The sequence below is a fragment of the Pteropus vampyrus genome, unplaced genomic scaffold, assembly GCF_000151845.1.
Source record: "Pteropus vampyrus isolate Shadow unplaced genomic scaffold, Pvam_2.0 Scaffold16, whole genome shotgun sequence".
NCBI classification, from domain to species: domain Eukaryota; kingdom Metazoa; phylum Chordata; class Mammalia; order Chiroptera; family Pteropodidae; genus Pteropus; species Pteropus vampyrus.
Genome location: NW_011888797.1, coordinates 3,680,472 through 3,692,095, shown reverse-complemented (window position 1 = coordinate 3,692,095; position 11,624 = coordinate 3,680,472). Strand labels below are relative to the sequence as shown.

General features: G+C 44.0%; 1 protein-coding gene across 1 annotated transcript in view; it reads right to left on the bottom strand.

The window, feature by feature from the left end:
• STAB2 (stabilin 2) overlaps positions 1 to 11,624 on the bottom strand; it is a 151,462-nt gene that overhangs the window by 113,353 nt on the left and 26,485 nt on the right. The window contains 4 exon segments of the mRNA XM_023527450.1: positions 369 to 451; positions 2,119 to 2,252; positions 8,881 to 9,014; positions 11,010 to 11,206. Of these exon segments, the coding sequence (XP_023383218.1) occupies positions 369 to 451; positions 2,119 to 2,252; positions 8,881 to 9,014; positions 11,010 to 11,206 (548 nt within the window).

Sequence of the window (11,624 nt, the reverse complement as noted above, 5' to 3'; positions counted from 1 at the left end):
GTTTCTCCCAACACTGTTGCTATTTATGATCATTTTAAAGAAACAAATGACCTAGCTAATGTGCGAGGTTTATTTCTTCCTGTAGGAAGAAAGCAGTTTTGCATGATGCAGATCTTACCTATCACATCCCTATATGTTAAGAACTCTGAATGGTAAAACCTGAGGGAGTACTGATTGGAAGGAGGCACCAGGGGGTCTAGAAGGGAGCTGGTCATGGTCTCGCTGGATGCACAGTATGTTCACTTTGTTGACAGTTCACTGAGTTGTGTACTTACAATTTGTGCACGTTCTGCCAGGATGTTATATTTTACTAAAAAAAATTTACCCAATGATTAGCCCCTCTGCATAGGTTTATTTTAAATACTTACATTGAGTCCTTTCAGGCCTTTGTCTGTCGGCAACAGCACCGTGAACGGTCCCAGATTACTTAGCGGCCAGGCATAGGCTTTGTCTTAGGAGTTGAAATACACAAAGAAGGAAAACACAAATGAGGAATAAAATCAGGCAATAAAGTCAGGCATCGCCCTTGTGGTCCACTGAGGCCCTTGACTCAAGAGCTTCACTGTTCTAATTGGCATGTGCAGGTCCTTTGTAGACTAGGAAGTGGTCTAAGAACGTAAGGCACCATGATGTCATAGCCCCCCCAAAGGGTTCCTCATAATGACAGAGCCATCGGTGGGCACTGACTCAGTGGACATCGGAGAAACAGTTTGGGCCTCACGGATCCCCAGGAGTGAGAGGTTCTGTGAGGGTCATGTGACAAAATCCTCAGATGGCCCCACCCAGTAGGTGCCTGACTCTGAGCTGTCACCATGTCAGTGAACAAGGACGCAGCCCTTGTTCCACCCAGGGCCAGCTCAGAAGAGCTCCAAGCTTGGTTTAATGCCCTGCTGTTGCCATCTTAAAATGCTTAATTATTTTTTATCAAAGGGCTTTGACTTTTCATTTTGCACGCCGTCCTACAAGTTATGAGGCTGGTTCTGCTTCCATGCCCTTGGGGAACCTGGCCCAGAAGAATGAGCTCTGTGCTCTCACACAGGAGGCGATGTGTACCAGCACCTCATAAATGGGGCAAGTGAGAGGTCGACTAAACTTAGTCCTGGGAAAAGCTCGAGGGTCAGGTCTGCAAAGGATAAGCTGTGACTCCAGTGGCTCTCATTTGACGATATTCTCAGAGTTCTTAGAGGAGGGCTGTGAGGTTGCCCCCAAGCCCCAAGGCATGTCAGTAATGCTTGCCTCCAGAAAGAGGAGGGCATTTATGCAGGATGTCCGTTAAGATTTCTGTTGAGAGTCCAGCAATGACCCATGGAGGACATTTACCTCTTTATCTGTGCTTTTTCTGGGAAATCATTTTTTTTTTGGTGACTGGTAAATTCTACTGATATCTTAAGGCTTCTGCTGACTGGTTGAGTCTGTGTTTTATTTTCTGTAGATTGACCAAAGTCATGTTTTACTGAAAGTCTTATCTAATCCTGCTATCAGCTATAATACGTCATTTCTAAGGGAGTGTGGGATAATGACCTTTAGGAAGATGTTTTAGGCCATCACCCTTCCTGGGAGGGCTGGCGGAGAATGTGTCACTACAGACAATTAGTGGTTGGGGACCAACGGCGTTAAACATCCAGTAATGTGCGAGATGGTCGCACACAACAAGACTACTCCTCAAATTCAAACAGCACCTCTGCTGAGGAACACAGACACTGTCTCAGGGGCTTAGTCACTCTCTATTCCAAGCATTAGCTGCCAACCTTGTTTCACATATGGAGCGCTCAGGGTCAAGGGAAAGAGGATGGTCTTCATATTCACATTAGTAGCTGCTCCATCTCAATGCTGTTGTAGACCTGTTGATCTATGGCGACCCCAGGACCCTGTCCTCAGCTCTCTGCCTCCTAATTATTGCATTGCCGGATCTCTTGGCACTAACTCCTGCTTGTCTCCTTGGAAACAGCTGCCTGTGCTTTTTGTCTCACCTACATGACCCTTCCCGAGAAGGGCTGATCCCAAGAGATAAGCCTTGCCTCGCTCGCCTGCCATTTTCTGAATGATTGCATCTTGCAGATGCCCTTGCCTGAAAGAGGGTCGCCCTTAGTGTGGAAATCTGTACCCACAGCCACGTACCCAGGAGCGAGATGAAAGAAGTCAGCCTTCCTTGCCATTTTCCTCTGGGTTTAGTGTTCAATTCTCTGAGTCGCTCCATGATGTTTCCATAACACATTGAGCCATCGCCCACGTAACCTTTCTGGCATGTGCATCTATAGAGAGGGTGAAAACACATTCTCAGGGTCTCAGAGCCATTGATTGGTGAGATCCTACAGTCTAAGTCTCTCTTATCTGATTCGTTGTCTGCAAAAGATGAGGAAAGTGATACCCAGGGGGTAGGCCAGGGACAAGGCCAGGAGAGGGGAGGCACGAACACAGGTGAGCACTCCCACTGCAGTAGCTGACATAGAGTAGGCCCGCGAGAAATGGATACTTAATAAATTATGCACATCTATAAACACTAGATATTTTTGTATACTCCTTGCCTTAGTGTGTTTCAAAGTGTGATCAAGAGATCATGGACACCAGAATCACTTGGAGTGATATAAATGCAGATTCTAGGGCCCCAATGCAGAGCCACTGAGTCAGAATAAGCTTCTGAAGCCAGCTGCAAGTAAAGATTCAGAATTATTGATCTGCCAAGAAGACTCTTCCCCTCCCCTTCCCCCCTAGCTGAGATCTCTGCTCAACTGTCCTTTCCTTAGAGAAATATTCCTTGATCGTCCATCCCCTTCCCAACTCCCCACTGTAGATCAGGTCCCCCTTATTCTGTGCCCTCCTGGTACTACATAGCTCCTCTCTGTGTCACTGGTGTCTGTTGCATCCTAGCTGAGGGGTTATTTGATTAATATCTGCTTCCCTATCTAATTTGAGTAAAGAGTAAGGGCAAGGGCTGTGTTGATTTATTAACTGTTGTAATCCTAGGATCTAGTACAGGGCATAGTCCATAGTAGGTACTTAATTCATAGTTGTGCAACAAGTCATCACCGAATTAAAATATAGAAGCAACGAAAGCCACAGAATTTATGCCATACTTTAGTTTCATAAAAGAAAAAGAGAGTTAAAGATGCAGTTAAAGATGCCAGCAGTGGAGTGCTGGTAAATGTTGCACAATCAGCTCTCCGGAGCCGGGAGTGGGGGAGCCCCAGTTTTCAGCATTTTCTAATTTGCATGGTTCACTCTCTGACCTCGGCCAGTCTGGAACTACCAACGTGATGCCAACCAACTTGCAAAGTCCCTGAAAAATTAACAATCACCTCTGGCAAATCAGTAAGTCCTGGCTCTAGCACACTATTACTGCCCAGCAAAGATGAGCTGACAGCTGTTTGAAATCGGTAAGGTGCTTAGGAAGGTGACATTCATCAGGATCCTGGAGGTAAGTGGGGAACCAAATATGACATAGGGAAGAACATTTCAGAGAAGACAGATGCAGGGATACCTCAGAGATAACTCATCAATCCAGTCGTGTTTATAAATGTGGCCCCATGCCCAATAGAAATATTTTCAACAAGTTTGCCGAACAAATGTTTCAGAGTCTTATCGCCCCTTGCTCGGATTGCTGCAATGACTTCCTAACTGGTCTTTCTGTCCTTTGTTTTCCTCCCTTCAAATCGATCCTTCACACAACCTCCTATGTGGTCTCTCCAGAAGGGAAATATGGTACCTCTGTGCTTAAATCTCTCAGGGACTCCTTTCACCCACAGGACAAGGTATAAGGGCTTAGCATGGCGTGCAAAACCCTGAAAGGGGATCCTGATTATCTCTTTCCTGCCATTCACTGCAAATTCCAGCTACACCAAATTGCTTTTTTTTAGACTATGATGACCTTCTCAGGCCATGTGCCCTTCCAGGAATGCTCTCCCAACCTTATAGCTCAGGTGCGACCTGCTCTAGGCAGCCTTATCTGACCTCCTGACTCTCTCCCCTGCCAGGAGTATCCTGGTGATACCTCCATCACAGCCCTGTCCATCAAAATTACCTCTTGCGGTGTTTTTCCCTCTGCTAGGTGGGAAGCTCTTCTAGAACTTGGATTCTACTCAATTCCTCACTGTATCTCAGCATCTGGGACATTGCCTCACAGTCAAATGGATTATTTTCTAAGTACTTACTTAATTCTAGGAACCTTGAATTAAGAGGGCTGTAAAGATGATAATAACAGATACTGTGCCCTTGCAGCATCTGATGTGCTAGAGATGAACCTGAAAACAAATAATTTATAGCAACATGGTAAGGCCAGTTAACCTCCTGAGCCCCAGTTTCCTTATCTATGAAATAAGTTTAATAATGCCTTTAGGGCTGTCAGTAAAAGAGACAATGCATGAAAAATAGACGGCATACTGACAGACACATAGAAAAATCTCAGTACTTGGCAGATGATGACAATGATGAAGACCACAATGGCGGTGAAGATGGAGATGGTGGCAATAAGAACCACAGTCATGTGGAGGGGCCAGGATATAGCAGGACAAGTCCATAAACAGATGACTTAAATTCCATAGTAAGAGCCATAAACAGATGACTTAAATTCCATAGTAAGAGCCATGAGAGAAGACTGAATAGGATGCCATGGGGCATGGAAGAGGAAGTGACCAATTATGCCTGGAGAAATATAGAACAGATTCTAGGAGAAAGAAATTTAAGGTAATTCTAGAAGGATACATATGAGTTTCCCAGCCAGATAAATTTACTGATTGAGTCTTCAGGGTTTTCATAAAGCAGTAGTTCTCAACCAGGGGTAATTTTGCCCATCCCCCCCCCCCCCAAAAAAAAGGGGACATTTGGTAATGTCTGGAAGCATTTTTGGTTGTCACGACTAGAGTGAAGTTCCTAGTGGCATCCGGTGGGCAGAGGTCAGGGATGCTGCCAAACATCCTACAGTGCACGGGGCAGCACCTACGACCAAGAATTATCTGGCCCCAAACGTCAGCCGTGCTGGGATGGAGAAGCCTTGCTCTAAGAAACCAGTAGGGTAAATCTAATCATGAAGCAAGAGTCTACAACCGAATAATCTAACCATGAAGCAAGAGTCTACAACTGAATAATACAACCGAACAACGGTTTTCTACTTAAACAGCAGCCTTCTCTGTGAGCACTGTGACACGGGATGGTTAATTTAAGAAGGCGAAGAGGGGGACTGGTAACTCCTGAAAATGATACACAGTCATCACTGAAAATTAATCCTGCCCTGAGTTACATAAGTTTCATTCGAAGACAACTGTTAATAGCAAGACAAGTAACTCTGACAAACCACTAAATATGTTTCTCTTTAAAACTTCCCTAAGTTGTTATGAGGCCAATGTTTTGTGTGACGGACTTGACTTGTTTTTCCATAAGGATGGCAGGAGAATTGTATTTTAATGGCCTCAGTGTTGAATGGAATGTCTGAGACATAAATATTTTTTATTTTTATTTAAAATCTTGGTCCAAAGTCTGAGACTTGATGAGATAATTTTCCAACTTAAATGGTCTCAGTTGCACTAATTCTCAGCATTGCCTCTTTTATAAACTGGTTCTTTATTAGGTGTAAAGATCTCCTGTTAAGGCTTTAAAAACACCCATAAGCCATTTGCATTTTATACTTTATGGGATGAGATTAATTATGTTTAATGCTGGATGAGATTTAGTTTTATTTAATTATAGGGCATCTCAAAACTCTTAGTACTGTTGCTTCCTTCATTCCTTCACTTATTCATTTCATTCCTTCATTGATTCATTTGTTCCTCCAAACTTACGTTGTTTCACTGGGGGACAGGAGTTGTTGCAATAAGATGAATATGACATGGACCCCCCCCAAGGACTTTACATTCTAGCTGAGGATTGAGATCAGTAATGTTAATAATAGCTAACATCTATGGATAGTTCCTATGCCAGTTATACTTCTAGAGGCCTTACTATGATATCTTATTTAATACAACATTCCTATGGGGGTTCTGTTATTAGCCTCATTTCAGAGGGTTAAGTATCTCACTCGAGATCACACAACCTGTAAGTGACAGTGCTTGAGCTCACCACCACCATATTACATACTCATCACAGTTCAGGGTGATACCTGTAATAGATGGGTGCCTTGGGAGCCCAGAGGGTGTTGCGTCTGAGTGGATGAGGGCACAGGAATGGCATCTTGGAGGTAGAGATACTAGAGCTGAACGCTGAAGAATTGGTGTGTTAGCTTGACTCAGAGCTGGTAGGAGGGAAGGGTGACTAAGCAGGGAGGATACTGTGGTGTATTTGAAGAATAAGAGGTAGTAGCAGAACTAGAGTCAAGGATGTGTTCATGAGAGTGATGGAGATAATGTTGGCTCATCCGCAGCCTCAGCAAACTGCCACCTTTGCCCATACTTTGGGGGAATGGTCCCAGGAAAAGCCTGTGCATGTCCTGGACGTGCTTTGGGCAGAGAATAATAAGGTTATTCTCTGGGAGAGCATGTCCCCTGGGTCCTTCAGACTCCTTGCCCTGGTGTGGCCAGCAGAGGGCCAGCTGGGCTCTCTAAAATGTGGTGTCCCTGGAAGGACCGTCTGTCACTCAGGTCTAAAGGCCGTTTTGCTGGAAGCACATCTCGGAGTAGCCGAGCTGGGATTTAAACCTAAGTCAGTCTGAAAAAGCCCATACTCTTGCCTCTGCATCATGTTGTCATGGACAAGATTCTTGGTGTTCACATCAAGAAATCCCAGCCTGTACAAGTCTTATACAAACACTGAATGTCATCAGCGTCACTAGTGTTCCAAGAGTCTTTAGATTTCAATGTTGTTCACTGCACATTTGTACAGTTGGAATGAGGACCAAAAATTCTCAGTCACATCTAGTCTTTTCAGTTGAACTGAATCAAATAAGAGAGGAAGGACTTTTTCCTCTGTGGCTCTGACGTGCCGCCTCTCCCGAGTAAAAGTAAAAATGAAGCTATTTGTTCTCCTCAGTGATAATCAAAATGGAGCTTATAGTTGAAAGTGGTAGCTCTTCCCGGGGAGATACTCTTGGTGTCTAGCTTGACTGGTCAGGGGAGGGAACTGTGGTTCTAAAAATACTATGACTTGTCCAAGGTCACCCTGGTGGTGAATGGTGGGGTCCACATTTGAACCCATTATTGTTCATTGAGTAGTCTTCTGTGGCTAACACAGTATGATTCTGAAGACGCTACATAAACTGATTGCCATATCGAGGCGGCATAAACAAAATAAGCCTTTGTTTTATAATTGCTTATCCTGGGTGAACTAAATTTCCTAAACTAAATTATTGACGGCCCCGTATTTTATCAATGTAACTTAGCCAACCTTTACCTAGGCCTCTTTTCAGCTGAAGATAGTCAGTTTTTGGCGGGGAGGGCAGTGGGAGGATCAAGGAGGTTTGTGAGTTACACACACACCCCTAAAATGCACTGTTCCATTGACATTCTAAACACAAGTTTTAATGCAACTTATATTATTCCGATGTTCCAGTTTCATTTTTCAATTTTATCTTCTCAAACACGAAGGAAAAGAAAGTGTTTGGAGTATTCTACTCAAGCTCTCTCAGAGGACGGTAGAAAGAGTGCAAGCAGGCTTGTTCGGTTGTCACTATTACCCGAATCTGTATTTCAGGAGGGGATGTGCCTTTACGGCATGCGTGTTGGGTGCATATGTGCCCTTTTCATGGCCGCGACATGTTTGTGTGTGCCTCACACGTAGGGAGTGACTTCCAGTGCCACGCGCTGCTCAGAGATTGATGATTGTAGTCCCACGTCATCCCCCTCACAGCCTGGTTCTCCCCCTTTCATGACAGAGGCAACACCATTTGAGAGAGGTTAAGGTAAGTGACAGAGCTGGGTTCTGACACCCAAGCTCCTTCCACTCCACCCACGGTGAGTAACAATTTACTGATGCGCTCAGATAGAATGTGATGATTGTAAGACTGATCTTGGCAAATCCACATATTCAAGACCCAGCTATAAAAGGAATGAATTCCAAAGGAGAGAGAAGGGAGCTCTGGAACCACAGAAACTATTTTATAATTACACGCTTCGATGTCTTTTATGGTTTTGAGCTCTCAATGGGAGTCTGATGACGATGAGAACTGAAAGTGGCATTGAGATAGAAGCCTTGGTCTGGGAGTCAAAAGACTTCCGTTCTAGCCTCAGTTTACCCGCTAGTAACAACATAATAAGCTGTATAGCAGTTTCCAGAATGTTCTCTGACATAATCTTCACAACAACTTTAAGAAGTAGACATCGTTGTGCTCATTTAATACACGGAGAAACTGAGGCCAGAGAGATGGTGTCATTTTTCTCAAGGTCACGGGGCTGATAGATACCAGTGCAGAGACTCAAACCCAGGTCTTTAAACTCTAAGTACCATCTCCTCCCCACCATGCAAGCTGCCTCTGCCTCAGGAATTGTCACACAAATATTTTTACTCACAGCAAACCCTTTCTTTAGAAACCTGGAGTCCAGGAAACACCACTAGTGTTTATTCACTTTCTCTCGTCTTGTTTTGCACCACTGACAAGCAATATTTCATAGAGGAGGAAACAGGCATATATACCTTAGAGGTCAAACCCTTGCAATTGCAACAGACATTTGTTTTCCCAGTGAGAGTGGTTTCCTTCTCCCAGGCTCTGACCACTTAATACCATGTTAGCGGGCCAGGTCAGTACTTCAGATTGTTCTAATGGTCACCGCAAAGGAAACCATTTTTGAACGATTCGTTCATTAAATGAAGATTTATTGAGTGCCTACTACGTTCCTTGCATTGTGCTATGTGGTGTTGGGCGTAGATGCAGGGCTGAATAAGACACATTTCCAGCCCTTCAAGAAGTTACAGCATCAACTGGCCACTTAGAAAGATGGTGGTAAAACTGTAAAGACTTACTTGGTTTGGCCCGGTGCGATGGTGGTGCAGTTTGCATTCCTATGACAGGGGTTATGAGATGCGCAGATATCGGTCACACTGCACCCCACTCCAGGTTCAAAGTTGTGGTAATGTTTCTTACACTCACAGTGAGACTGCAGTGGACAGGGAGAGAAAAACAATAGGGTTCTAGTTAGACACTTAAGCTGATATTCTTCTTTTTCTTCTTCTTTTTTTTGCTCACAACACTCATTTATTATCTCATAGTTTCTGTGGTCAAGAATCTGGGCACAGCTTAGTTTGAAGATCCTTTGCCTCGAGATCTCTCATGAGGCTGCAACAGAGTAGCCGACCAGGGTAGGGGGGCTCCTCTGCAGGCTCAACTGGGAAAGGACCCATTTCTAAACTTACTTACATGGATCTGGGCAGGATTTTGGGGGATGTAAAGTGCAGCTTAGAGAATACAGACAGTCAATAATATTGTAATAACTATATATGGAGTCAGGTGGGTTCTAGACTTGTTGTGGGGAATCACATCATAAGTTATATAAATGTCTAACCACTATACTGTATACCTGAAACCAATATAATATTGAATGTCCACTGTAATTTTAAAAGATTAAAAATCAAGCTTATAGTCTTCTTAAATTCATATCTTTATTCTGCCATGAAGACTAACTTGGGGTATGTCCCAAGTGGGAGCTTAAACTAGAACTCTGTCAAAGGATCTGGAATTGGAAACCTTGTCTGTCCAGCTCATCTGCTGGGAAACTCATGGACCTTGTTGATAGGTGATCTTCTCAGTTTCCTTGTTTGCTAGCCCTGGGCCTTGCTGGCACCATAATTCCTAGTTTTAGATCGTCTATAGGTGAGTAGAGATTGAGGTTCAGATGTTGCTTTAGAATAGTGGTTTTCAACTGGGACATTGGGCAATACCTGGAGACATTTTTAACAATGGGACAGGGAGGCAGTGCCACTAGAGGCCAGGGATGCTGCTAAACATCCTACGATGCTCAGGATAGCTCCCCCCACCCCAACAAAGAATTATCTGGTCCAAATATTATTAATGCTGAGGCTAAGGAACCCTGCTTTAGAATAATGGAAATAATGAATGTGCTGTTTTTGTTTGAGCAATGGAGGGTTTCTAAGACATGAAAATCTGCCTTGGGACACATTTTTTTAAGAGACAAAGACTATTTTTAACCTCACTCCCAAGGTGCTGGGACCTTGGTTCAGAATATAACATGACTCTGCCTATGAGGGACCTCACTTCGGGGATGAGAGTTCAGCCCTTTGAATTTCTTGCACACCTGTCTCAGAACTTGATAGCAGAAATGTCATGTGATATATTCTTTTTCCTCGGAGATAAGATTGGGTGGATTCTCTGCAGGGACCACTGGAAGCATTCCCAGGGGGTGCTGTTTAGACTGTTGGGAACCCATGACTGTGCGTCAGGAACTTCAAACCTCTCCTCTCACCCAGGCAGCCGATGGCCTTCTGTACGGAGGGGTTCCCTTCACTGACGTGCAGTTATGGGTGCAGTAGGCACTCAGTAAATATGTGACAGATGAATGCTATATTAGGGAAAAGGCTCTTTCAACTAAACTCCTCAGCAATAGCTCCCTAACCAGGCTAACTTTTACCAGTTGAGGTTGTGATGTGATTTAGAAGGTCAGGTTCTCACCCCAGAAACGATCCCTACCATCTGTCAATGCTGCCTGACATTTTGTCAGTGTTCATCCCTTAGGACAGAGAATTTTTGGTCCTCAGACTGCTCCGTTATCTTGAAGAGAAATGATAGAGACTAGAGGATTGCTGCTGAATGTCAATTACACACTCACTCTTGGTAAACAGTTAATTTGTTCATCTAATTTGAGTTGTGTATATATTTTGTCAATCAACATATAGGGCTGGGACAGAAGAGAATGTAGGACAGTTAAGTTTTGACTGGCCAGCTTGGAAAATGTGTAGAGGATGGACGGGGGAGGGGACATGTTAAAATCTGCACTGAGCACATGCAGGTCTGTCTGGAGAGGAAGCCCAAACCGAACACTGACAGGGAGAATGGAGGGCACAAAGGACTGGCACGTTTTGCCTTCAGTGGGTTGTCCTACTTCTGTTCTCATCAGTTCCGTGCACCATTCGCTCACCTGTCCAGGCCCATCATATATGCACACTGTAGACTTCGTAGGGCAGTTTCCAAAGTTAGTTTGGCAGGGGTCGACTGGTAAGCACACGCGGCCATCCCCGTGGTAGCCTTCTTGGCATGTGCAACTGTGCCGATTTGGTCCCAGGTATGTGCAACGAGCATGAGGGTGGCAGATGTTTTGTAAGCATGGATTGATGGCTTGAGAGGCAATGACAAAATAAGAGACGGTTACTACATTCAGGATGGAGAAGGAAAACTGAACTGTGAAGGGACTGCCAATCACAGCTCATCAAAGCCGCAAAGGCATTCAACGGTTTAAAGAGAGGGAAAAAAGAAACATTTCGTCTTACCCTACCTGATCACCCCTACCTGCCACACAGATTTACGTATGGCCATCCGAGATTAGAACTACAGATATTGTAGTAATATATTATTATGCCATGTTATATATGGATGTAAATATAAAATAGCATGAAATAAAGCACTAATACTTATAGAATTTATATGTACTGGGCTCTGTTTTTAAACATTTGTCACATATTAACTCAGTTAATCCTTATAACCGTCTAAAGTAAGTACCATATTATCTCCGTTTGACAGAAAAATAGAGGTATAG